At 38.2% G+C, this 25,078-nt stretch overlaps 2 protein-coding genes and 1 long non-coding RNA gene across 7 annotated transcripts in view; 1 reads left to right on the forward strand and 2 right to left on the reverse strand.

The window, feature by feature from the left end:
* The window catches only part of tfeb (transcription factor EB), a 41,299-nt gene extending 30,262 nt beyond the window's left edge, over window positions 1-11,037 (reverse strand). For 2 of the 4 annotated variants that reach the window (XM_032514296.1, XM_032514292.1), the window contains exon 1: window positions 10,704-11,031. The gene's annotated coding sequence lies outside the window, so the exon portion shown is untranslated. Of the gene's footprint in view, window positions 1-10,703 lie in introns of all 4 variants that reach the window. The other 2 variants (XM_032514295.1, XM_032514294.1) reach the window with 2 other exon arrangements.
* LOC116688329 (uncharacterized) lies at window positions 88-24,929 on the forward strand. The gene is made up of 3 exons (XR_004331758.1): window positions 88-193; window positions 8,082-8,088; window positions 24,913-24,929. It is a non-coding gene; the product is annotated as an uncharacterized LOC116688329 (long non-coding RNA).
* tmem183a (transmembrane protein 183A) lies at window positions 11,693-22,439 on the reverse strand. 2 transcript variants are annotated; one of them, XM_032514304.1, is made up of 8 exons: window positions 22,195-22,439; window positions 21,709-21,798; window positions 17,140-17,310; window positions 16,871-17,030; window positions 16,215-16,395; window positions 14,786-14,866; window positions 14,498-14,650; window positions 11,693-14,034 (listed from the first exon to the last, which is right to left on the reverse strand). In XM_032514304.1, the coding sequence occupies exons 1-8, from the start codon at window positions 22,256-22,258 to the stop codon at window positions 13,849-13,851; spliced, it is 1,086 nt and encodes a 361-aa protein (XP_032370195.1). In that variant the 5' UTR covers window positions 22,259-22,439; the 3' UTR covers window positions 11,693-13,848. The 2 variants fall into 2 exon arrangements, with proteins under 2 accessions (XP_032370195.1, XP_032370193.1); XM_032514302.1 differs by having other exon boundaries at window positions 14,498-14,653.
* Window positions 24,930-25,078: the final 149 nt, after the last annotated feature.

The raw sequence follows: 25,078 nt of genomic DNA on the forward strand, positions 1-25,078 counted from the left end.
GGTCCATATTGCCCAGCGAAAGCCCCGAAACCTCAAGGATCTGAAGAAGGTTTGTATGGTGGAGTGGGCCAAATCCCTGCGGCAGTGTGTGCAAACCTGGTCAAGAACTACAGGAAACATATGAACTCTGTAATTGCAAACAAACGTTTCTGTACAAAATATTAGGTTCTGCTTTTCTGATATATCAAATACTGTCAAAATGCAAATAATTTAAAAATCATACAACGTGATTTTCTGGATTTTTGTTTTAGATTCTGTCTCTCACAGTTTAAGAGTACGTATGATAAAAAATTACAGACTTTACAGACATTTATTACAGACATTAGAGCCCAACCGGATTTTTAAGGCCGATACGAATATTTGGTTATTTAAAAAGCCAATATGCCGATATATCGGCCAATATAATAAAAATAAAGAAATTTAAAAAATATATACGTTAGAAAAAAGATTAGTTATTTGTAGTTATTTATGAGTAATATATATATTTATATATTTTTTTTTTTATTGGACGCGCCAATAAATCGGCCAGGCTCTACTCTACATGCTTTGTAAGTAGCCTGTTAAATCCGCAGTGTATCAAATACTTGTTCTCCCCACTGTATGTGTTTGTGTGTAATAGAGACAGAGTAGTGCAATAACCAGCCAACCTGCTGTACAGCATTTCTTTTTGCGTGGCCAAGAGTCACCATGTATGGTGAGATGGAATGGAAGACATTTATGAGATGAGTTGTGAGATAAGGTACACAAATCAAACACAAAATGTATTTCACTACGGTTGTCACACACCAAAACCTGCTTTTGACAAAATGCTCCACTTCCCCCTCCCCCCAACTCTCACTAATTGAAAACTACTAACTAGCAGTGTGAAGAATGTAGCTGTGCCTTTTTAGCCCTTCAGACTTTTGAGAAGAAGAGGGAGCTGCAGAGAGCTAAAGCTGAAATGTCAAGGAAAAGAAGACTGAAACAATTGAAAACACAGGAAGCGTTCAAGGAGGGGTCAAGAGGACGATAATCAATAAGATGAGTTTACAAGAGCACTTCTCCTGTGCTGTGTGTGCCAGATCAGCATCCATTTCTTGTCCTCTGACCAAATATGGGGACAGTTTTTGATTAAGCAGTGCAGACAAAGGAATGCTGTGTCTCTATACACAGACGCACACACACACAACCTTATACAGTTCCACTACAGATGATTCTGCCACGGACTACAGCTAACCTTACAGAGAGGAAGACAAGATTTCCCCAAAGAAATGTCAATAAATTCAGACAGAGTGCAGTGCTGCTACAAAAATCAATGATGTTTTCAGTGTTACTAATTCCAGGAGATAAAACTCCTTCTGAAATGAGAAGAGCACCTGCTATTGATTGAAGAAGGAGCATCCATTCAGTTCTTCAGCTAAGCAGTGATATCACACAGGTTTGAATAAGAGATTACCAATTTATGGGGAAGACTGTGTTTATGTAAATATACAGCAACAGTAGTAATTAGGGTTGTATGGATGATAGACGATATCATGTCGATCAGCCATCACGATGGAGAGCCACCATCGTGAAGCGACGTCCCCCACCTTGTCAGATACAGACAGGCTTGGACCCTCCCACATAGATAGCTGGCACGCCCAATCAGAAATTCAAAGTCATTCAAAGTTGTAGGTGTGCAAAGTGCTGCAACAACTGGAAACTTTATATTATATAAGCTTTACATTTTCCGTCTGCTATTTCATCACTAAATTCACTTCTGGGACTTATTTATGCAAGAAATCCACTACGTAGAGCCCAAATATGGGCCGTTTTACGAAAATTGATGGGTAATTGCAAATTTGGTCCAACTGTGTCGGACTTCAGAAGCCTGTCCCCCTTCACAGACCCGCTGTGAGCTGTCTGGAGCTCTATCAGGAGACCAGAGATGGGAAGTAACGACTTACAAATACTTCATTACTGTACTTAAGTAGATTTTTCTGATATTTTTACTTTACTTAACTATTTATTTTTTTGACAACTTTTTACTTTTACTCCATACATTTTAACACAAATATCAGTATTTTCTACTCCTTACATTTTACAAACTTGGCTTGTTACTTAAGTTTTGTACAAAAGGTCGTCTATAAGGTGTGATTGTCAGTGCATGTCAGAGAATAGCACGGACACGGTTGTTAAGACTGGAAAAGCGCTATATAAATACAGCACATTTACATTTACACGCGTCACACTCCGCGAGCGGGCGTGCACGGCACACAGAGAAAAAAGTGAGAGAAAGGAATAAAAGACTAGCTGTCCCGTCGCAGGATAATCAGTTGAAATTGTGTGTGTGTATGAGTCCTTGAGAACTGTAAGTCGTATAACTTATGTTATTAGTTAATTTAAGCCTGTTGTGTTGGTCTGTAATTCTGGCACTTTTGAAATAGCCTAGAATAAGTTAGCTAATGATGTTGTTTGTGTTCTTCACCTGCTGACAAGGTTGCACCTGGCTGATGCATTATAATGCCGATTGTTGAACGCCCTTACTCACGTTTGTATTTTAGGTACATACTCCAGTTACACTGCATTAAGATAATGGAATTGATAGTGGGTTTAAGTTATGTGCTACTAGCATCCTGTATATGATTCCTATGCATTGTGTATGATAGCCTTTACAATGTTATTTCTTTGCAGAACCACACACACAGCCATAGCAGAGTTACCCACGCCCATGTTAGTACTGTTGCTTGATTGTAATAAAGCATCAAAAGAGAGAAGTTGTCTCCGTCCGTGTTTTAACAGACACAACTGGGGCAAAGTGGGAAACCAGAATCAGCTTTAAATACAGTCCTAATCTAGTCCTCACTAACAAGTTTCAAATAATTTTACTGGAATTACCATTATTATTGTTTGAGTCATCAATACCGAATTCAATCTAATTGTCAATATAGTAGGCTACTGTACGTTGCACTTGACGCACCACTACGAGAAAACTCAACAGATTTCCAATCATCCTTGTTCTTCTCTGAGAGAGATATTTGAGATAGTAGACTGTACATCAAGAATGACTCCTGGTGAATTTGCTGCGTAATTCTAAAATATAGAGGACTTCTTAATTAATGTTTGTTTATTAATTCATATTCATCCTTTATTTTATTTCCAGAAGCCATATTTGAGCACACACACATACTTGTAAATTCCTTTAAATGTTAAGGGGAAGACTAAAAAAAAAAAACTGGATCTGTGAAATAATCACAATTGAATTTTTATCTTGCTACTTAGTCGGAATGACAATATCATGGTTCAGTATGTTTTACTGTAAACATCATCAGCAGCCAATTTAGGGGACATCGCCCAACCCTAGTAGTTATTTTCCCGTACTCCCCAGGATGAAAAAGCTAAATACGCTAGCCTATGTAATGTAGCTAATGTTATTCCTTTAGCATTCATCAACAACCACTCAGCATTTCCTACTGTCAACATGTTTCAGTACAGGTTTGTCCAATATTTAGCCAGTAAGCAATGTATTGTAGTTATACATAGTTGCAAATATGGGTGGAAAAAAATAAATAATCAAAAATCGTGATTTTTTTTGTGACGTTTTTAAAATTCTTTTCCCTAGAATCAATATTTTAACAATACATGTACAGTCCCTGACAAAAGTCATGTCTCTTATCTATTTTGTAGAAACATCTGCTATTAACCTGACTTTTAATTAATCAATTGGTGTAAGAAATAGCTCATATGAAAAGCTAAAACCCTCCCAAATGACGTTCAATGCACTGAAATAAATTAGTTTCACTAAAAAAAGATTTATTATTTAAACAAGACAGAAAGGTCAAATTTTGGCAAGACAAAAGTTTTGTCGCCTATACATAAATTGAACAAATTTACTAAAAATACTAAAATATGTCAGCAAATTAAATAGTGGTGCTGTTAGATTCAAATTTAACATCTTGTATGACTTCCATGAGCTTGAAGGACTGCATCCATGCGGTTTGGCAAGGATTCATACAATGTATTGATGAAGTCATCAGGAATAGCTAGGAAAGCAGTCTTGCATGCCTCCCAGAGTTCCTCAATATTCTTTGGTTTGGTCTTCCATGCTTCCTCTTTCATCCTGCCCCACATATGCTCCATGATGTTCATGTCTGGTGACTGGGCCGGCCAATCCTGGAGCATCTTGATCTTCTTCGCCTTGAGGAACTTTGAAGTGGAGATGGAAGTATGCGATGGAGCACCATCCTGCTGGAGAATTTGGCCTCTTTTATGGTTGGGAATATAAGAGGTAGCTAAGATTTCTTGGTATTTGAGACTAATGGTGTTGCCTTCCACCCTGCAGATGTCTCGCACACCCCCATACTGGATGTAACCCCAGACCATGATTTTTCCGCCACCAAACTTCACTGTTTTCTGGGTGAATCCTGGATCCATGCGGGCTCCAGTAGGTCTCCTGCAATATTTGCGGCAACTGTGGTGTAATTCAACAGAAGATTCATCTGAAAAATCCACTTTCTTCCACTTCTCCAGCGTCCTTCCTTTTAGCAGGCTGTGGGCCTTGGCAAATGCCACACGGTTTTTCAATTGTCTTTTGTTTAGTGCTGGCTTCTGGGCACTGATTCGACCATGGAGGCCATTTTGAGACAGAATCCGACAAACCGTTCTGGTTGACACCGGGACTTCAGGGGACCAGGTCTGGTGGAGCTCTGCTGCAGTGGAAAATGGGCTGGCCTTGGATTTTCGAGCCAACAAACGGTCCTCTCGAGCAGTTGTCTTTCGGGGTCTGCCTGACCTGGGCTTGTCAAAAACATCTCCAGTGTCTTCAAATATTTTTTTAATCCTCTGTACTTGACGCTGAGACACATTGAAGGTGTCTGCCCCACCAGCAGTGGATCTGGTCTTCAGCCTCTTGATAATCAAAACTTTAGTCTCAGGGTGACTCTTAGGCATGTTTGCAGATGTCTAGTTGCAGTTGATGTGAAGGTCTAGTGTACTGGGGTTGTTTTTATACACACCTGAGACCTAATTGATCCATTATTAGTCACAGGTGAAGCTCATATGACAAGGCGACAACACTTATGTCTTTGCAAAAATGGACTCAATGGGCTTTACCAAGCTGTGAATATTAGAATACTTTTTGACAGTTTCTTTTTGCACAGAAACATTATTACAAAAGCTGTTGGGATTAAAATGAGCCATTTCTTGTAAATAAATCATGATTAGAAATATATTTCAGCGGCACTTCAGGTCAATTTGTACACAAGCGACAAGACTTTTGTCAGGGACTGTACATGCTGAACATACAAATACTGAAAATACATGTTATGTGCTTGTTTACAAATGAAATAACTGTCTGTCAGACTGATTGACTGACTAACATGTGATGTGCATTCTTCTTAGAAAACAATTACATCATCCCAGCCCTAGTTGCAAAGGTAACCCATCCTTTGTCCTTTATACTTCTTTTAATGAGGGAGTTACTGAACACATTTACTACAACTTATATAAGACACTTTGGTCCAAATGTTAGACCCAGTCGCACCTGTATTCTGAACTTTAGGGTGAATGCATTGAAATGGATACACATGGCTCGGTCCGCTTTAAAAAAAAAAGAAGAAAAAGGGTCCAGAGTAGCCTATTTGCAACATACATGTATAGGAATAGGATTAATTGATTTATATTCACAGGAAACATGTTACCCCTGTGACCTTTATAAACTAAGAAATACCATTACATTGTGAAGTAAATTACTTTATTCTTCAGTTTGGGTTGCAGAAAAAACAAATCCTGACAGTTACTGATACATTTTAATTGAGGGCAACTCTCACTACTGACTTGTTAGCTGTTATTTAATTACCCCCCCCCCCAATCCAATCTTTACCACCCCTTCAAGACAAGGGAAACCCTAATCAATAAGTCAAGGTGTTCCAAAACAAAGACCATGAGATCCAACATGAGTATATTCGCACAGTTATGTCATAATTCATCGGTGGGTTATTTTACATCCTCATACAAAACCAGACTGAAATTTATCATAAATGTTGTGAGAGACAGCCTGCTTCTTTTTTTGCCATTAGTCTAAAGCTACTAGAAAGAATACTAAGAATTGCACAATGGAAAACCTGTTTAAGGAGCCCGGAGGGCATATCATTAAGGAAGTGCACAGGTCATAATAGTTCCTAGTAAGTAAGAAAGAATGTTCACTTGTTACAAACTTTCAACAGCAATGCCGACCGTTTTGTTTGACTTTGTGTGGGGGCTAAATACAAACAGATGGAAAAATCTCAGAATCTTAAAATTTTCAATGCTCTATTGAGCCTTTAAATCTGATTTTCTTGGAGCAAATCACAAATTATTTCAAGATATTTCACAATACACATCAACAGACACGATTTCTTGAAAGAAGTGAAACTGCCAGAGACCCAAGTTCAATTGACTCATATTATTCATGTTTTGCTTGCTTCCAGGAAAAGCTTTTTTCAACAATTGCAGAGATTTGATAATTTGTAAGTGAACAGTATGTCCCAATATGTCTAAAAAAAACATAGCTAAGATGACTGATGAACATCTTCATAAGGAGAATGTATAATTCTGAAATTGTTGTGGGCCTTTAAGAGCTAAAGCTGCAAAGAGCTTCAACTGCAAACGACACCCCTGCAGTTCATACTAACAAGCAAATTGTCCAAACGTACACAACAGGCCAGCTGCAGTCTCTCGCAGATGTAGCTGAGACACCATTCTTATAGAGAAAAAAGAGACTGTGTAAGACCATCACTACTGTCTGTCAGTCAAAAGAGGATATGAAACAGTGGAATGGAGATAAGATGAGGAAGTGGAGTCACACATTCAGCACATGCCCTAAATCACCCCACCCACACTCACCTCTGATAGATCATGGGTCATGTTGTCACATAGCACATGCCAAGCTGTCATTCCCTGGGGTTTAAAAAGTCTGAGCATCAGTGACACAGCAGTTTGTTTGGTCTTTTTGTTTGGCTTTTTTATTTTTAAGGGAAATCCATACCACCATGAAGACACTTCCTCATTTACTGCTTCCTAGTCTATTCACAAAGCGGCAAATACACTGTACTGGTCACGGGAGATCGTGCATATGGCAAATGGATGGAGCAATGTTTACACACACCTGATGCTCTTTCACACTAGAGTACATCCATTGAGCTTACTCAATGTGCCTGTGTACCGCTGCCTTTGTTTACCTGAAGAAAATGAACTCAATCTCCAACACTTACAAGCGGACATGAGTCCAATGGGGCTGAACCCCCCCCCCCCCCCCCACACACACACACACTTTTCCATACACACAGGATTAAAAGCTAGTGCTAATTTGTGCACCCTGTGACAAGGTGATTAGATTGTACAGTATATGTCGCATATTGCAGTCAGTCAGCCAGGCATCAACGCTGCTCATGTTGGTCGGTCACCTCTGACCTTGCTGACTGTGACCTCGCAGCACAGTGTGTTTACTAACCCCTGACTCTTCATACTGTGTGCACTCCATAACCCCACTGACTCCTCTATGTGCACCTGTCCCACTCATGACCGTGTTAACACTGTTTTCACACCACACACACACACACACACACACACACACACACACACACACACACCACACACACACACACACGTGTGGGCAATGAGAGAGGGAGTGGGCGTAGGTTAAGGTCTTAACAGCTACAGAGACACCATGCCTTTATTTTTCAATAACACAACTGGTCATTACAACTGGTCCAACTTTTGTATCCTAAATATTTTCTGATCCTGTGTTATGTGGCAGGCAGCAGATATTGTAAGTAACCTGTTATGATCTATTTGAAACCTTGACATTTATAAAGCAGTGGCCCACAATGTAAGAAGAGCAATAAGGAACTACGGGAAGAAAGTGAACTACAATTCCAGGAGGGCAACAACCCCAAGAACATGTGGCAAGGTCTAAGAACACCTCCCTGGGCATGTGGATCCTCTGCCTCCTGAGGGGAAGACCCCAGGTGGTGAGGGTGGGCGGACACTCATGAGTAGCTTCTACCCTCAGGCCACTAGGATCCTAAATTTGAGCACTACCTAAGACTGCCACCCCATCATACATCCATAAAAGGTATCATTAGTATGACAGTTTTAATGCAGAAATGGAAGGAACTGACAATTAAATCTAAAGGGAATTTTAATTTCTTTTATAATTTTGTAATTATTGAATTTAATTGAAATTGACAGGATTTTAGTTCAAGAGCATTCTTAAAAACAGTATATGAACATGCCAAGAGGCACATGATAAAATTACAAGAAAATAATGCAATAGTTTCTCTAATATGGGACAGCACTACATTAGTGTCACAGTTCCCGCTCAACTTCGTTCCATTCTTGCTGCACAGTAGATCTATCTTTTTTTTTAAATCTGGTTACACAATGGAAATGTTTTCATTTATTCATGGATTCAAGTAATGAGGAGAAGGCAGATAAAGGTGGTGAAAAGGAGTGCCAGAGAGAATCCAAACAGAGATAGTGCGATAAAGGTTTTTTTTTTCCTTTCGGGAGAACGGTAATTCAGGTTTAGCCGCTGTGACCATATTAGAGCTGTTTAACTAACTCACTTGCTGCAACTCTGAATCCATGTTATGTGGAAAAACCCTTAGTCCCGCAGTACAGCCTGAACACACATTAACAACACATTCCCTCAAAGCTTGTGTATTTAAATACGTGAATGTTACTGCACAGGTACTGCGTGTCCGAGCCAAACAAACTACAATAATGCATCAAAACCTGCCCCTGAACCTGCCTCCATGCATATAAATGCCCATCTGTGTGTGTCTCAGTTACAGTGAACAACAAAGAGGTGGAAGTTCAAGTGTCCTGCGATATCACATTTCTGTCTACCTTTTATATTGGAACACATATTGGAAAATACACTTCCCACAAAGACACCTAAATTGTCAGTGTGACTGGATCCAGTGATCCTCTGCAACTTCTCATGAAAAACTCAATTTACTAGAAGCGATTGAAGACAGAGCAGAATTAAAAGGAACACCACACAAGTTCTTTCTACCTACCCAAAGTCAATAAACAGATTCTGAATTGCTAATTGTTTAAATATGGCTCTGTTTGGGGTTTTCCTGTGGCTTCCCACGGCTGCAGTTCTTCAAAATCCATCTTTCACATTCTATGCGCCAGCATCTTGCATGGCAGCTCCGCCATCATTGGTGTATGAATGTGTGTGTGAATTGGTGAATGAGTAGCCAATTGTAAAGCACTTTGTCCGGTAAGGTAGAAAAGCACTACATAAATGCTGACCATTTACAATGGATGTGACAAACAATCATATACATAGTTTATTGTTATCGCTGAGGTCTAAATATTCTATTTCTGGTAACTCACTTTATTACTTGTCGTCATGTCTTGTAACACAACATGGTCATCACTGGATTAGCGCTAACGTTGGCATCTAAAGGGAAACTTCTTTTTTCTTAGAAATGCACTAAGAACGAAAGTAGACAAGTCATGAACATAAGCAGAACCTTGACGAAAGGGTACTATTCAGTGACAAGCTTTCAGTCCTATTGAGACTTTTATGCTGTGACCTATGACTCTGATTGTTTTTTTTCTGGAGAATGGTATGGATGATCACAGAGACAAGGCAAAGAGGTCAGGGATCAGGGACCAGGGTGTGATATCAAACAATTGGTTGCATACATACGGTAGGACGCATGCAAGTCGGCCTACAGAATTCAGATGGACTGGGACTACACTTTATATCATGATGTCTAGGTGGATTACTATGGACACACAGTCTGTAAATAAAGCCTACTCTGAGAGGGAGCAAAAGGGCATAAATGGTCAGTGGTGCCTTCATTATTTTTATGTTTTCACCATGCAGGTCTTTCAAGCAAAGTAATTGACTAAGCAGCAGAGTATGGTCTGCACAGTTTATAGTCACAGCTTATACATAGCAGCATACCCCAGGGCTGAGGTGTTTGTTACTGATACCGGCCTGGCTACTGCTTATAAATGGCAAGAGGGGAAGCTATCCACTGATGACAGTAAAAAGAGTAAAGTGGTGCATTATGGTCTGACCCAGTCGGTGCCAAAGAGGTACTAGTGTCCCAGTCACAAAGACAAACAACTGAATGTCAGGGTTATTATATTAATACTATTAGCCCTATGTTAATGGATTTTTGTGATAATTCCTTATATTTGAGGGTGTGTGTGTGTGGGGGGGGGGGGGGGGGGGGGTGTACTGTGAAATATCTGAGAAAATAAATTTACAGTCTATTTCGTTTAACATGTGCTCGTGGATGTTTAAATATGTCAACAATTATTCAATTACCATTCATAATAAACATTCTCATGAGCTGGACACAAATTCCTAACAAATCCACTGTACTTTGTGATGCTTGCAGCCTGTATGATAAGTTTAAGGTCTAGCGGGGATAGCGTAGGTATGTAACTAACGTTACATGTCTCGTCTAGAATTCAGGAATAGTTATTTAACTATTTTTGCGATGACTTAGCTGTATTTAATTGTATTTAATTTAAATACAAGACAGTGTTGCCTTTAATTTCCTAAGGACAAATGATCAAGTTGGCTACTTTTCACTTTAAACTTAATCAATTGTGAGACTCTGCATATAAATCGGGAAATACGCACTTCATAAACTATTCATCGCGGGGTTTCCAGAGGTAGTGGTGTTGTAGCATAAGCTAAATTTTAGTGGCGGTGGTCACATTTCACTTACCCGCTCTGAAGGTCAGACAGAACGCAGTAAAGAAGTCAGGTCCACGAAAAGTGCGTGCCCACTTCTCTCATGCGTTCTAATAATACCAATCCTGCCAGGCACTTTCAGGAAAAGAAGTCGTGTTCAAAAGGAAAACCACTCTTAAGAGTGGAAGTTTCTCTGTATTTCCACAGACTGCTACAGCGTGTACCAACGCGGGCACTTCGGAGGCTAATTTGTTTTCGTTTTGTCCGTCGAGATGTTGTGACAACTCGGAGCGTCTGCAGTCACCTGTGCCACCACCAATGGCAAAACGCAGATGGGTTTGTGGGAAACGTAGTTTTTCCTCATAGCTTCGACAGACTGGTATTTTGAGGCGATTACGTGATGCCTGTTGACAGTATAGAGTTTTACGAGGTCCTCTAACTTTAGCCAACGACTTCCAAGACCAACACGACTAAAGGGAGATAACTTCATCTGTCTCGTTTTTTTACCGCCTGCAATTGAGACGCTTCTTTCAGTCTACTTCTATATTGTTTTATATTTGTGACACGCAGTTTAGTGCCAATTACGTTGCTGTGTAAAACGTCAGCGTTAGAACGCAGGGGATGGCTTGAAACCCTGTGCAAAACAATATGAGCCAATACATTTGCATTTCTATCGGTTTTAGAGAAGTGGCCTAGTATTATTTTCGAGGCCATGGTTTGGGATTTTATTTGCGCTAGATGCAGATATTCATCATGTGAAACACCTTATTCCTTACTGCTGTATTTCAGGATGTTGCCGTCCTGCTCTCGGTTTGTTTAACTGGTCTGAAAACAATATGGCGTGTTCAATGGTACAAATACACTAACCGCATGAAACCGTTCTTGCATATAAAAGATATCTGAAGGCAAGCCTTTTTGTTGGCGCACACAAGTAGTATCCAGTATGACAACAAGAGGGAGGCAAAATCCCCAAATAATATATTGCAAAGTAATATTTCCTGACGTGAGACTGGAGGCATTTGGAATGGTCAGTTTCAGTTTTTATTCCAGTAAAGTTGTTTTTTCAATGTAACTTGTCTGACAAAACTAGACAAACGAATAAAACAATCAACTGTTTTTTCATTGACACTATTTTGATATATGCAATTTAATCCAAGTTAAATAATGTTGTCTGACGATGATAAATCAATGTCAATGGTAACTCTCTCCCAATCATAAGTATGTGATTACAATGATTCAACACTCATTAGAAAGACCACTTTAAAACACTTTGAGCCATTTAAAGTTGAGAAGCCGCCAATCAAGATGTTTTTAACCAAGACACACTAGAAAAAAGAAAAATAAATTGCCCAAATGAGTGGCTAAGGTCTGAGGTAAATCATCTCCTTGACCCTTCAGTAAAAAGTCAAGCTGCCTTGAATAAAAAAAAACAAAGAAAAAAAATCATGATTCTAAAAGAATGAAACACTTTATATTGTCAAAATTCAAACCAATGCAAAAATCAAGATATTTAATAGTGCTGTCAAACGATTAAATATTATAAAATATTTAATCATGATTAATCATATTAATGTCATAGTTAACGCACAAAAATCGCACATTTTTATCTATTCTAAATGTCCCTTGATTTCTTTTTGTCCGATTATTTTTTCTCATTTTAATGCTCTTATCAACATGGAAATGTGGATCGGCTTGCTTTGCGCAAATGTTTTGTTATTGAAAAACAACAGCCTACTGTAGTCAATTTCACACTAACACTCTCACTTAGAGCAGTCATTCACACTTGTGTGTGGTGTGCCTGTTGTTTCCGGTCAAGCTAGATCCGGTGTGGTGTTGTAGTTTTTCTAACGTTACTAGTTGTTAAACAGCATGTGAAAAAACTACAAAGTTTGCTAGGCTAAAAAAAATTGACGCCATTAAAATGAGTTTGCGTTAACGTGTTTAACTGACAGCACTAACATTTAGGTAAATTTTCAAATAAGCATAAAAACAAACCAAGGGAGGGCAGTTCAAATGTTCCACCTGGTAATCCATGAGTAGGTTCAACATTCATGTTAAACATGTTGTCTAGGTAAAATAATGGCCAACTTGTGAATCTTTTTATGCACCTGGTAGCTCTAAAAATGTACACAACCCTCTGTCAGGCCTGAGCAATAAGTCAATATTTATCATCTATTAACTATCACTGTGATCCAATCACAGTATTTTCTATATAGTAAAACATTATGCACTTTAGTCTGAAATAGCAATGGAAAACAATTTGAAGTTAGATTCCTCCCAGCTCTCCAAAGTGAGAAACTACTAAACAATATGTTTTTCATAAACAGGTATAAAAAAAAAAATAATCACCGATTTCAGATTATGATCTTCTAGTTTCTTCTCCATGTTTTCAGAAAGACTAAGGCTTAGCCCACATATCCACGGGTGCTTTTTTTTTTTAATGTTGCTTTTGTTAAATGCATTTTGGCATTTCGTCCACATGCAAACTGCATTGAAGGTCACCGAAAACCAATCTTAATAGCTTTTTGTTTTCTTCAGGCTTCTTATTGCCAACAAGCCTTTAGGTTTTAGGATATATTGCCAACTCTTGGTTTGGCATGCTGTTTACAGCATCAACTGTGTTTTCATTTGGATATCAGGTGTTTCATTTTAGAGATTTCTTTTAAACAATGCTTTAGTTGACATGTTTTTTTTGTTTGTTTTTTTTTAAGAAAAAAAGGAGCAAAAAACCCGGTTTGACAAAGTACCTGTGCACATCTGAACTAGGCCTAAGGCATTGCTGAAGTTCAGGAGTAGAGTAGAGGGACTGCTATGTCCCTATGTGGACACACTTGTATAGATAACAAGCCCAGTCTCTCTGGAATAATGGATAATGTTCATATTGGACAATTCTGCGCTACATGATTTACATCCATGAAGAGCTTTGATGTTTAAATAACATTCTAAGTAGGGTGTGGAGGTTGCAGTGGTTGATGGGCATGAAACACATTTGATATTGACACTAGAAGGTGGGCTTGCATCCCATCTCAGGCCAGTCAATGTTGGCTTTCTTTAGAATCTAACAATGATGATCAAAATGTGAATGAACATAAGAGCGTAATCCAATATCATATTTCTGGTGAGTGTACGGGATAACAGCAGAGTTCTTGGTGTGACGTTCTGCTGTGGGGGCAGGACTCCTATGTGTAGGGTGAGGATGGATACTGTGGGTGCCACCAGTCCATGAGCTTTACACTGTGTACGGGGTCCAACACCACCTGGGTCCCACCCTGATCCACCTTCTTCTTCCACCGCTGAAGTGGCGAGTCCTGGAAGACCAGACGAACGCGGTGGTGGCGCATGTCTGTGCTAACATTGATTGTGAACTATGAGAAAGACAAAGACAGACCAGTTCAGATAAGGAGAGGCGATAATGCTACTTTTTGCAGTTCATTATCAGAAATGGTATTTTAATCCTTAGTGCAGAAGATAATATAAGCAAAAGCGGACTACTGGCAAAAATAATGAAAATATAATTGCAAGCATATCACAACAAGCATGTTACCAGTAGGCGGGGAGATTCTGGATATTTTTAACTTGATTCACCTAAGACTGTGTCTCTCTTCATTCATTGTGAGCTTTTATATGTCATAGACACCTACAAACTTTATAGACTAACTCATAAAAACTACACCCTGCTCTCTAGGGGTCAATAAAAAATTATTTTTCACGACCTATCACTACCAACAGAGGTCAACTACAGGGTAACACATGCAAATAATTAAAAGAGTGGTTGGTGCTCCATATGAAGTAGAAGCCAATATCCACTAAAACCAAAGAGTTACTAACCAGGGTCAGCGTCATGCCCATGACCACAGGGGTGAAGATGAAGTTGAGGGTGGTGACCTGAAGCATGTAGCAGTCAGTGTCTGGGTTTGTGTGGACTTCTTTGTATTGTCTGGGCATGCACAAGGACTTGGCACAACCATTCTTACTGTGTCCCTGCTGGGATGGAGATGACCACAAAAAATACATGACATCAACAGCAGCAACAACAACGACCGGCTATTACTGACTACATAAAATGTTATCATATTAGGGAAAGAAGTGTAGTTGATTTTAAACAACCCTTTTTACCTGCTTTAAAAACTTGAAGTTGAACTCCCACAATGACTCAGGCCGAGTCCCTGACACCTTTCTGACCCAGAACAGTAAACACTGCAAGAGGAAACATTAAGCAGATGAAATCAATTTTCCAAACACTAGTTTAAGTTTTACATACAAGCATGCATGAGTTTCTTAAAGAAATGAGACTACATGAATACAAATCAGAGGTTGATGCATAGACTGCATAGCTTGATCGCCCCCTAGTGGTTGGATGCAGTATAGGTCATAAATCCTACCCCCTCCATGGGAACGGATGGGGACATGAGCCAAACTAAAAAAATCAAAGTTCACGTCAAAATTTTTTCCCTAAAGTGCAATTTCTCTCATTTTAGGTACTTTTGATCACACTAAAGTGTTTATCTCATAACTTTGGTTTTAATTAGTAATTTGATGTTTTAAAAATGGGGTGAAAACGTCATAATTGACAGCTGTGATTAAGACGTGATTGGTCAGGTGGGTCTATGGGCGGGACTTCGATATTGCGGTTCCACTGCCTGATCACTACTGCGCTAGTCTTACATTGCTAGACCTTCCTCCACAGCGCTACGGAGGAGGGTCTGGCGAGGCTACACAGCATTCAGGGATGGGGGAAAAATCTTGCTCTTGGTTATTATCATTTCTTTAAACCACTCTAATCACCGAGCGGAGCCACAGTGCCGCTGCAAAATAGCCTCGGAAAGAACTTGTTTTGGTGAACATGTGTGCATGTGTAAAAAACTGATTGGACAGACAGTCTAGCTAGCTGTGTGGATTTACCCTGCAGAGATCTGAGAAAAGGTTAACTGTAGTCCTCATAAATTGAACACAGTTTAAAATTACAACACAAAGAAAGTGGAAGGTAACAGGACAGCCGGAAACAGACATCTGAAAACAGAACGAGAGCAATCCCGGAAGTGGAACGTCATGGATATTGACTACTACTGCGCAGCCATGGCATGGGGTACTTTCCATATCATCTCTCAATGCAAATCAAACCAGCTATTAGACAAACTGAAATAAAACCATGCCAATCTCTAGGTATGGTGAAGGGTGTGTGATGATGTGGGGCTATTTTAATTCCAAAGGCCAAGGGAACTATCAGGATTCATAGTATCCTGGATCAATGAAATAACTGGCCTTTAAAAGTAAAAATCTGCCTGCTTCTATGGGAATTACTCATGCCCCTTGTATTTTAAGGAAGAGTATTTATTTATTTACAATACATTATTTATTCACAAAGAAAATTATTGTCCTTAGGTTGGATTTTTCCTCATTTTTTAATTAAGGCAATAAGATCAATTTCCAAAAGATGATTTTTTATTCATCTTTTTAGTCAACTGAGCAGCATTGTACATAGACTGGATATCACAAAATTGGTATATCCGTATAGTTAAGTGACTGACAACATCAGTTTCTTTACCTTGGAGTTGACCAAGGTTGTGGGCGTGGATTCTGGCAAGACAGGAATTTTCGAGACACGCAAGCTGAAAGGCTCATACAAATGGAAAAGGGAGCGAATCACACGGGCCCGTAATGAGCACATAATGGCAATACAGTCAGGCTGGAGACGGAATGGCAGGTCAGCATCAATCTTGTAGTGCCTGTGAGAGATGGGAGAGCGAGGAAAACATGTTAATTATCAAAAGTATCAGTTTATTCTATTACTTTAATAATTTATCGGACCACATTCAAGATTTTGTATCCTGTGATAAACACTGAAAATGATGGATATGTTCCTAAATTTAACAATAAATTATAAACTTTACATGTATGGTATTTTCCGTTATCATTTATTTTGTACTGTACATGTTTAAGAAATGAATAAAGTGAACTCATGGAACGCAGAAGCAGCAGCACGTTTACTACCTCTGGCTCTTGAGTGAATCGGCAAACTAGTCTGAGAACGAATACACCAATCAACCAAAATCCAATCAGTATTTCATTCAATTCAGTTTCAAATTCATAACATTTGACACAACACTTCATAACATTTGCAAAACTTTTGTTAACCCTTAACTGCACGCATTTGATCAATAACACCACAACTGCACGCATTTGATCAATAACACCACATACCTTTTGTAAAGCCTGGTCCAAAAAGCTGCAGTGCAAGTGACTGTCCAGGCATTCCTACAGATTAGAGCAAATCTGCACACATCCTCGGGCCGAATGTAGGAGGCAAGCATTAACCAAATATCCACTGGATACTCGCTCCCATCCCCGCTCTCACTGCTTTCTGGGAAGACAACACGCAAACATCACAGTCAAGGTTGCACAAAATATTGAGGCCACCATTTTAGACTCATTCCTCTATGTGCATACTTTAAACAAACTACAAATAATACCCTTTCTCCTCTTGTTTTTCTTCTTGCGGGCCACTTTAGTTTCATTTTCTCCATCTTCTTCACGGTCTAGGTCATCACTGCTGTCCAAAGTGTCAGCACTGACACTCATTGAAGACGAGAGGACCTCCTCTACCGCACCCTGAGAGGCTTCCAGGCCGCGGAGTAATTTCACTGAAACACAGTGTTGATTTAAGCAGATATAGCCAAGTGAGACTGTAATCTCAAATCATAAATATACAGAAATGTGTGACTGTAACTCTAGTCACTGTGTACACGTTCGGGCACTTATCAGCTAACGTTCAATCAAAATATCTGTTCATTATATAATATCAATTATAAAAAAAATTATCTACTAATGTTTTCAGCTAATTTTTGTGACGATGATGACATACAGCGCCGGTGCTGTAAATTGTATGGACAAGCACATATGCTGGCATGCAAATTTTATGTGTACGGAAGAATCTCTTTTCAGAGAATACTGTCCTCCACTTTATACAGCTCACCTATGGCACAGCTGCAGTAAAGCAAAAATAAATAAGATATAGGTGACATACAATGGTGCACTTAGAATCATGTTGAAGTGTCCAAGATGGACCAGTGATGGACCTAAATGTTCCCACCTCACACGCTGGCTGAGAAATTTTATGTACAGATTTATGTGACGATTAACAGAGTCAAAGAATACAACTTTAACTGCCTTAACAAACCCTGCACTTAGTGATACAAGATATTCCTCCCAACTCTGGAAACACTCTAGAACACGCATCTGTACCTGTTTTTATTATTATTGTGCATAGATGTCTGTCTGTTCCCTTTACCCCTCTTGTAATATGTTATGTGTACTTTTTATCTTAACCTTGAGTGTGTAAAGTAAAGAGTTATATATGTGTAATGGTGTAAAACTAAAGTGTAACTTTTACCTTTTTAAAAGTATATACTTTCAACGGTTTATTTATCTTTTATTAACAAGAGCCGGCTAAAGTACGCCATCACGGGTAAATTAGCCGTGCACTAACTTTGACCGGACACCCCTATCTCCTTGCTGTGGTACAGTCCCATTAATAGGCGTGTTCAAGATGAATTGCGCATCGCCTGTAAAGTGGACCTTTTTTCCCCCTCCAAATTTCTGTTAGCATATTTACATAAAAACTGTATTATCCTTCACTTGATTAGTTCTCCCTATAATACTTATCTTTATGATGAAAACTAATTGTGAAGGCTATAACATTGCTTTCTCTGTCACCATCTATTATGCCATTTTAAATGGTTGTTAATCTCCACCTCCAGTTTGGTGGATTTAGCACTGTTCAAGGCTTTTGGTGTTCAAGCAATTTACAGGTATTCCTTTTTTCCAGTGAATTCTTTTTTATGGATTTTATGTTTAATTGTCTAAATGTTATGTCTTCAGATGCCAGAGGTATTAGGGATATTACTAAGAGGAAAGCAATCTTTCTTTTGTGAGACAACTGAGGCGGATTTTATTTTACTTCAGGAAACATTTTTGTGACTCAGATGCAAAATTCTGAAAGACTCAGTGGGGTAATTTAGTTCATTTTTGCCATGGTACTAATCCTTCAGTAGGGGTTTTGACTTTATTAAATAAATTTAAAGTGGACATTCTTGAATCTGTTTCTTCTCAAGATGATAGATGGATTACACTGATAATTAAAGACAATGCTATCGTTATTGTTTGTTATATTTACGGGTTTAATTCCCATGCTTCTAACAAGGTCTTATTTAATGAAATAGCATCCAAATTGAAGGATCTGGGCAATAAATACCAGGGTTCTTACATAATTCTTTGTGGTGATTTTAATGAGTGTCGTGATGACGAGATAGAGACCCCTTACGCCATACCAATTTTCACAGAGCAACAACCTTGTGTCGTTTCTCTGCTCCAACCGCTCCTTGACTGATGCGTCGCGTTTCTTCAATCCCAGTACCAAAGACTTCACTTGGTGTAAATCTTAATTCAAAATCTAGAATTGATATTTTTTTGATTTCATCATCTATTCTTCAATTTGTGAAAGAAGTTAATCATCTTTATGCCCCATTAACTGACCATAAACAGATTATTTTGATGTGTTACTCAGGAGACCTCAGGTTTTAAAGGGTTTTGGAAATTTAACAACTCTCTTTTAAAGGATGGTTCCTTTAATGACTATCAAGAAACTAGCAGATGAATTCCTCAACGACGGCCTAAACGACAACTACAGGATAAAACGAGAATTTGTTAAATACAAAGTCAGATGTGTTGCTATTAAAAGAAGTAAGAAATAAAAAAAAATAAAAAGTAGGGTAGAAGCTTAATTGATACACAAACTCGACCTTTTACTGGCAAAAGCAAACATTTTGGAAGAAGAACTTGAAATAAGAAAAATCCAGCTACAGCTGTACCAAATTTATTTAGACTTAAATGAAAAGGAGTGTTTATTAGGTCAAGAGCCAAATGGCTAGAAGAAGGGGAAAAGAACACAAGTTACTTTTTTTCTCTTGAAAAAAAAGAGCCCTCGATATTGGCAGAGTTCCTTCTAAAAGGTTCAAAGTTAATTTCTAATTTTGTCACCACATTTTATAGGAATTTATATGAATCACATTTTAATGCAAATGGTTGTGCCAATTTCCTAAATAATGTTCAAAATAACACAACTTCAATTAATGAGAAATTTAAATCAATGTGTGAATCTGACTTTTCAGTTAATGAAATTAAAGATGCACTATTTTCAATGAAAGAGGGCAAATCTCTACGAATCAACAGCCTATCTGTTGGATTTTATATATTCTTTTGGGAACATCCCCGTAATTTATGTGTGTACAAAGAACACATCAGTCACGGGACGATGACAGCTACAATGAAGCACGGCGTTCTATCTCTTAACCCCAAACCTGATAAAGACAACAATAGATTATAAAAGTTTGGCTTTAGCTTGCTCAAACAGATTAAAGAAAGGGCTAGACTATTATAGCTGAAACTCAAACAGGATTTATGAAAAATTGAGGTATAAATTGTAATATCAGACTCAGATTTGTTGGATTATGCAGAGTCTGAGGCACTTATTTTGTTTCTGGACTTTTATAAGGCCTTTGACACAATTGGGCAAAAATTTCTTTTACAGACCCCTAAAGCGTTTGGCTGTGGAAATAATTTTGTAGACATTGTCCATATGTTCTATAAAGACATTAATAGCTTGGTTATAGTTAATCTCAATACCTCTAAGAGATTTCAAATTAATAAAAGGGGTCAGGCAGGGGTGCCCTATCTCCCCCTTCTTATTAATTTTAGTCACTGAATTATTGCTGCTTACAATAATATCTGACACAAGTGTTGAAGGTATCTCAACATCTGGTAAAGAGTTTAAAATTTCCAAATTGGCAGATGACACTAGGAATAGGAAGGACAAGAACCAGTTATGTCACTCTTAACTTGATAGACTAATTTTATTTTAAAAAATATATATAAAAAATTACTTAACCTATGATGCACATTATATATCACAGCCTTTACTATCATTGGATGGAATTGAACTAATACAAAGTATAACAATAAGCATATTTGCCAAATTTTTCAGGAAAAGAATCCAGTTGTGCCAAGGGGCAAGTTCGTGTGGAGATCAAAAATCGAGAACATAAATTGGAGAAGGGCTTTGCTTCTAACCCACCAACTTTGTCTACTCCTTTAACCTTAATAATATCATATGCTACTATGATAATTCAGATAATGGTGCTTGAGTATCTAATTCATTTTGTTGTTCTGTATGCAAAATTCTATATTCACAAACTGAGATTTTCTAACTCATGTCCTAATTTCATACCTTTTCTCATGGAATTTAAATCTCTATTCAAGTCCCTTAAAGCGTTGGATAACAAGAAAAGTATTAAAATTGTGGATAATGTAGAGTATTTTTTCCTGAGACCTCTGACTCACTACACTTTTGTCTTCTAGTACTTTTTGTTTTGTCTGTAATGTTTTCTTTTGTCGTTTCATTGTATGTAGTTTTTATATATCTCCTTACTTTTGTATACTTGTTGTTCGTGTGCTAGTATTGCTTATCTGATTTTTTGTATACTGAAGTGTCAATTAAAGAAAAGAAAAAGACAAATCTAACCGGCATGCAACGGGCAGCGATCGCCGGTGATCAATTCTGCGCAGACCTGGCTCATTAAGAACGAGCCTCTTGCTGTCAAAGAGTACAGGATCGTACTTCCGTCCTCAACAAAAAAATGTCATGCTTCAACAACTCTGAAGTATGCAATAAAAGCTCCTTAATTTCCAGTACAGTAAAAAGAGAAACTTTCTGAGAGGAAAACATCGTCGCCCAAGCGTTCTTACTTCTTTTCATCAAAGTCACTTTCATATACTAATTACACATTTAAATGTACATGTGCATACAGTTTATTGTTAATCCATATGTAGATTGTTAGCTAGATGGGTGTAGATCAAGTTTGCTAACATTTTTGGTGACGATCGGAAACGTAAAGTACCACGAAAAGACCGGAAATTGCGTCAAGTCGAAAGTGTCCGAATGTGGCCAATAGCAGCGACTGATGTCCGAACCGATCACAAGTTACCTTCTTGTTCAACTGCATTTGCAACAGCCTTTTTCACTCTTCCTGACTTCACAACGGCTGGGTCGGCATCAGCATAATCAGCAACGGTCACTAGAAAAACAGACGTTTTCTAATAATTATACTGTTTAGAAGTCCCAATTCTTTAAAATATATCAGCAGAACTAACTAGCTGTGACCACTAACTTTCTGACAGTACCGTGTAGCCTAGCTATACCTGTATTTGACTTAGCTAGCTTAGCTAATAAACTAGCTAACTAATTAACTAACTACCTGTTCAGCATTAACGTTAGATTTACCTGCCTAGCACTAAAGGTAACCGTAGCGAGTCCTCAATTCAACTATGATGCAGTATAACATTGGATTCACGTAGCTAGCTATTTAAATTGTGACGTTGTAAATTGAAGTGGGAAATAATTTCAATTCCAGCTGTCTGTGGAGTGCTAACAGTGGGCGGGCTAGCTTGCTGGCTAATGTAAAATAACCTACCTGATTCCGAACAAACATCCCTGGCCTTAAATTTCAGCCGTTTTCGGTTCCCTTTCTTGGGCATGTCGACACCAATGATCTGTGGACACTTAACGGGCTTGTGGGTCCTGCCATGTCTCTATGGCAAGCTGAGGTACAGAGAATAAAAAAAAGATATGAGAGAAATTAAAAAGTACTCCGCCAGAATCTTCAGCCATCATGGAATGACGTGACGTTGCAAGTAACGCGAGAGTGTCGGAGACGGGTTTTTCCCTTTCTGTTGCTTTACTGCCATCTACTGGTCATTAGGAACACTGCAATGACTTATCGTGACCAAGAGAGTAGAAAAGTGAGTGTGTCCCATTAATTAGTCAGCCAATTTTGTTGTATTACAAGTTAAGACTTTCCTTAATTGAGGAATATACTGTTCCTTTTTTTGTTAAGGAACAGTAACACACACTAAAGCTATTTGTTTCGTTTTGTATTGGCGTGTAGCCTATACTATCACATTGGAAAAGTAACTACATTAACAAACTGTGAATCGTTTTTTAAATGAGAATCGTTTTTTAATTGAAAAATTATTTTGAATAAAAAAATCGATACTGAATCGAATCATGACATTTTCTTAATATACATATATAAATACATGAAAGGTGTGTGTGTGTGTGTGTGTCTTTGTGCATTTTAGAATGCTGTGAGAGTCTAGTTCACACAGAAAGCATTTTCTCTGCATATTCCCGTGGAGTCAGGCTTCACTTAAGAGCAATGACATAGTTCATGTGTCACTTGTTTTTGTCAGAAAGTGACTGAAAGTACAGATAATTTAGTCACTTTTCCTCTCATAAGGTTTGTTATGCACAGACACTGATCCAGTTAGACTTACTTTAGATAATCACCAGTCAGAAAAGGAAGCCACTGGCAGAAATCCCTTAGATTGTCAGACCCAGGAGTCACAATGCTATTTTGTGTATTTTGTGAAAGTGCTGCAGGCTACAGCATGCCAGAGTGGTTGTTGATAACATTTTTGTCAAGGCCGTGTGAACTCAACTGCAGAGAGTCACATCTCCGAGAGCAAATTCCTATGAAACTAAAGCGAAAAATGTTTTCTGAGAAATATTTGCTGCAGTTCAAAGAAGCCGAAAAAGCAGAGATGCTGTTTGGATCTCTAGTCATGAGAAAGTCCTCCTTGCCAATTAAGTAGTCAGCACAGTCATTGTCTTGTCTTCTCCAACTTTAGAGATGGATCAGAGAATATTCTAAATAAATCAGTATTTTCATTCTCAAAAACTCAAAACTCAGCCCAACCTCTACCAGTTGCAACTTTTAAATGTTATGTTAATTTAAATGTAAAATTAATTTATCTTATCTTGCATTACATTATTCTGAAATGGGCAATTAAGCATGAGTATTTTTACTTTTTTTCCATTAGGTACATTTTGTAATTAATACTTTTATAATTTACATTTTTAATAAATTACTTTTACTTGTAATATAGTATTTCTACGCCATGGTATTGGTTCTTTTACTCCACAGATTGTAGTACAGAAAACCTTAAGTGAAGGCAAGATTCAGCCACTAGGTGGCGAGAAACAGCCATCATTGTTTCTATTTGACTAATACTCTTTGTAGTTTCTGCCTCCTTTAATCTAAATCTAGAAGTGAAATATAATTGAGTAATATGAGTTCCTCCAGCCTGCCTATGGTCCCCCAGTGGCTAGAAATGGCAATAAGTGTGAACCAAGCCCTGGGTATCCTTCTCTGCCTTTGAAAAAATGAAAGGTCAGATGGGCCAATCTGGAATCTTGCTCCTTATGAGGTCATATGGAGCAAGGTTGCCTTTTCTTTCTTTGCTTTGCCCACCCAGAGAATTTGGCCGTCCCATGAGAAAGAAACATCATGGCTTTCAAACAAGCAAAGTGGTGGTTGGTCAAGGCCACACCCCCAGCCTCCACCTTGCCCCCCCCCCATTGTGGGACTGGTTCTAGGGGCTGTAATTCTGCACCAAGGCTCAATTTTTGGAAATAGACTTAATATATGGTAATAGGGGACCACTAAGGTTGATATAAAAGCATCCAAAGAGCATGGGACCTTTAAACTCAAAGTTGTGATATTTTTGCACTAAGTGTGTGAATGTAAACATGAATGTATTTGTATTAACTTGTATAAACATCACAAAGTTAATATAGCCTACATTGATAGAAAAAGTCTGTTTTAAATAATCATCTGTATCAGCACATAGGAGGAAACAAAGAAACAATTGAAGGAATTAATTATGTGTGATATTTGTACGGGTCAACATCCATTACACAATGAGGAAATAATTATCCAATGGTGAAAATGGTCTACAGAATATAAACACTTTATCCAACAAGCTCTGATTTCCTTTAATTTTCCTTAAAATCTTCCCTTATCTTTCCATTACAATTCATACATCTTTACTTGATGAAATCATTCTTTTGTCAAATTCTTACAACCTTAATCCACTTTATAGTTTACAGCAGCCAAACCCTTGTAGAACTTAATGAGTACAGTAGGCTATTAAAATTCACATCTCATCATCTGATCATGGTGTGGTCAATCATAACTTAAGAGGGCTCATCGTATTTCCTTGACACTGAATTGAGATTGTCATTCAGTCACAATATCACTGATATTGATTTTTTTTTTTTAACTAAGAGGGGATACATACACATTTAGGACAAAATCAGGCCTATCTTTAATGCATCTGAATAATTTGAGTGAAACAAAATGACAAAGTTACATATTCTTAACATCGGAAGAATTCTTCTTTTTATAGTAAGAATGACTGAACTTCAATTTATGGAACTGCTTCCAGCAACTTACAAAGTTATTATTTAGAGATGATGAAAAATAACGCTTTTGCTGCTTTTTAAATGTTTTTCTA

Source organism: Etheostoma spectabile, chromosome 4 (genome assembly GCF_008692095.1).
Source record: "Etheostoma spectabile isolate EspeVRDwgs_2016 chromosome 4, UIUC_Espe_1.0, whole genome shotgun sequence".
NCBI lineage: Eukaryota > Metazoa > Chordata > Actinopteri > Perciformes > Percidae > Etheostoma > Etheostoma spectabile.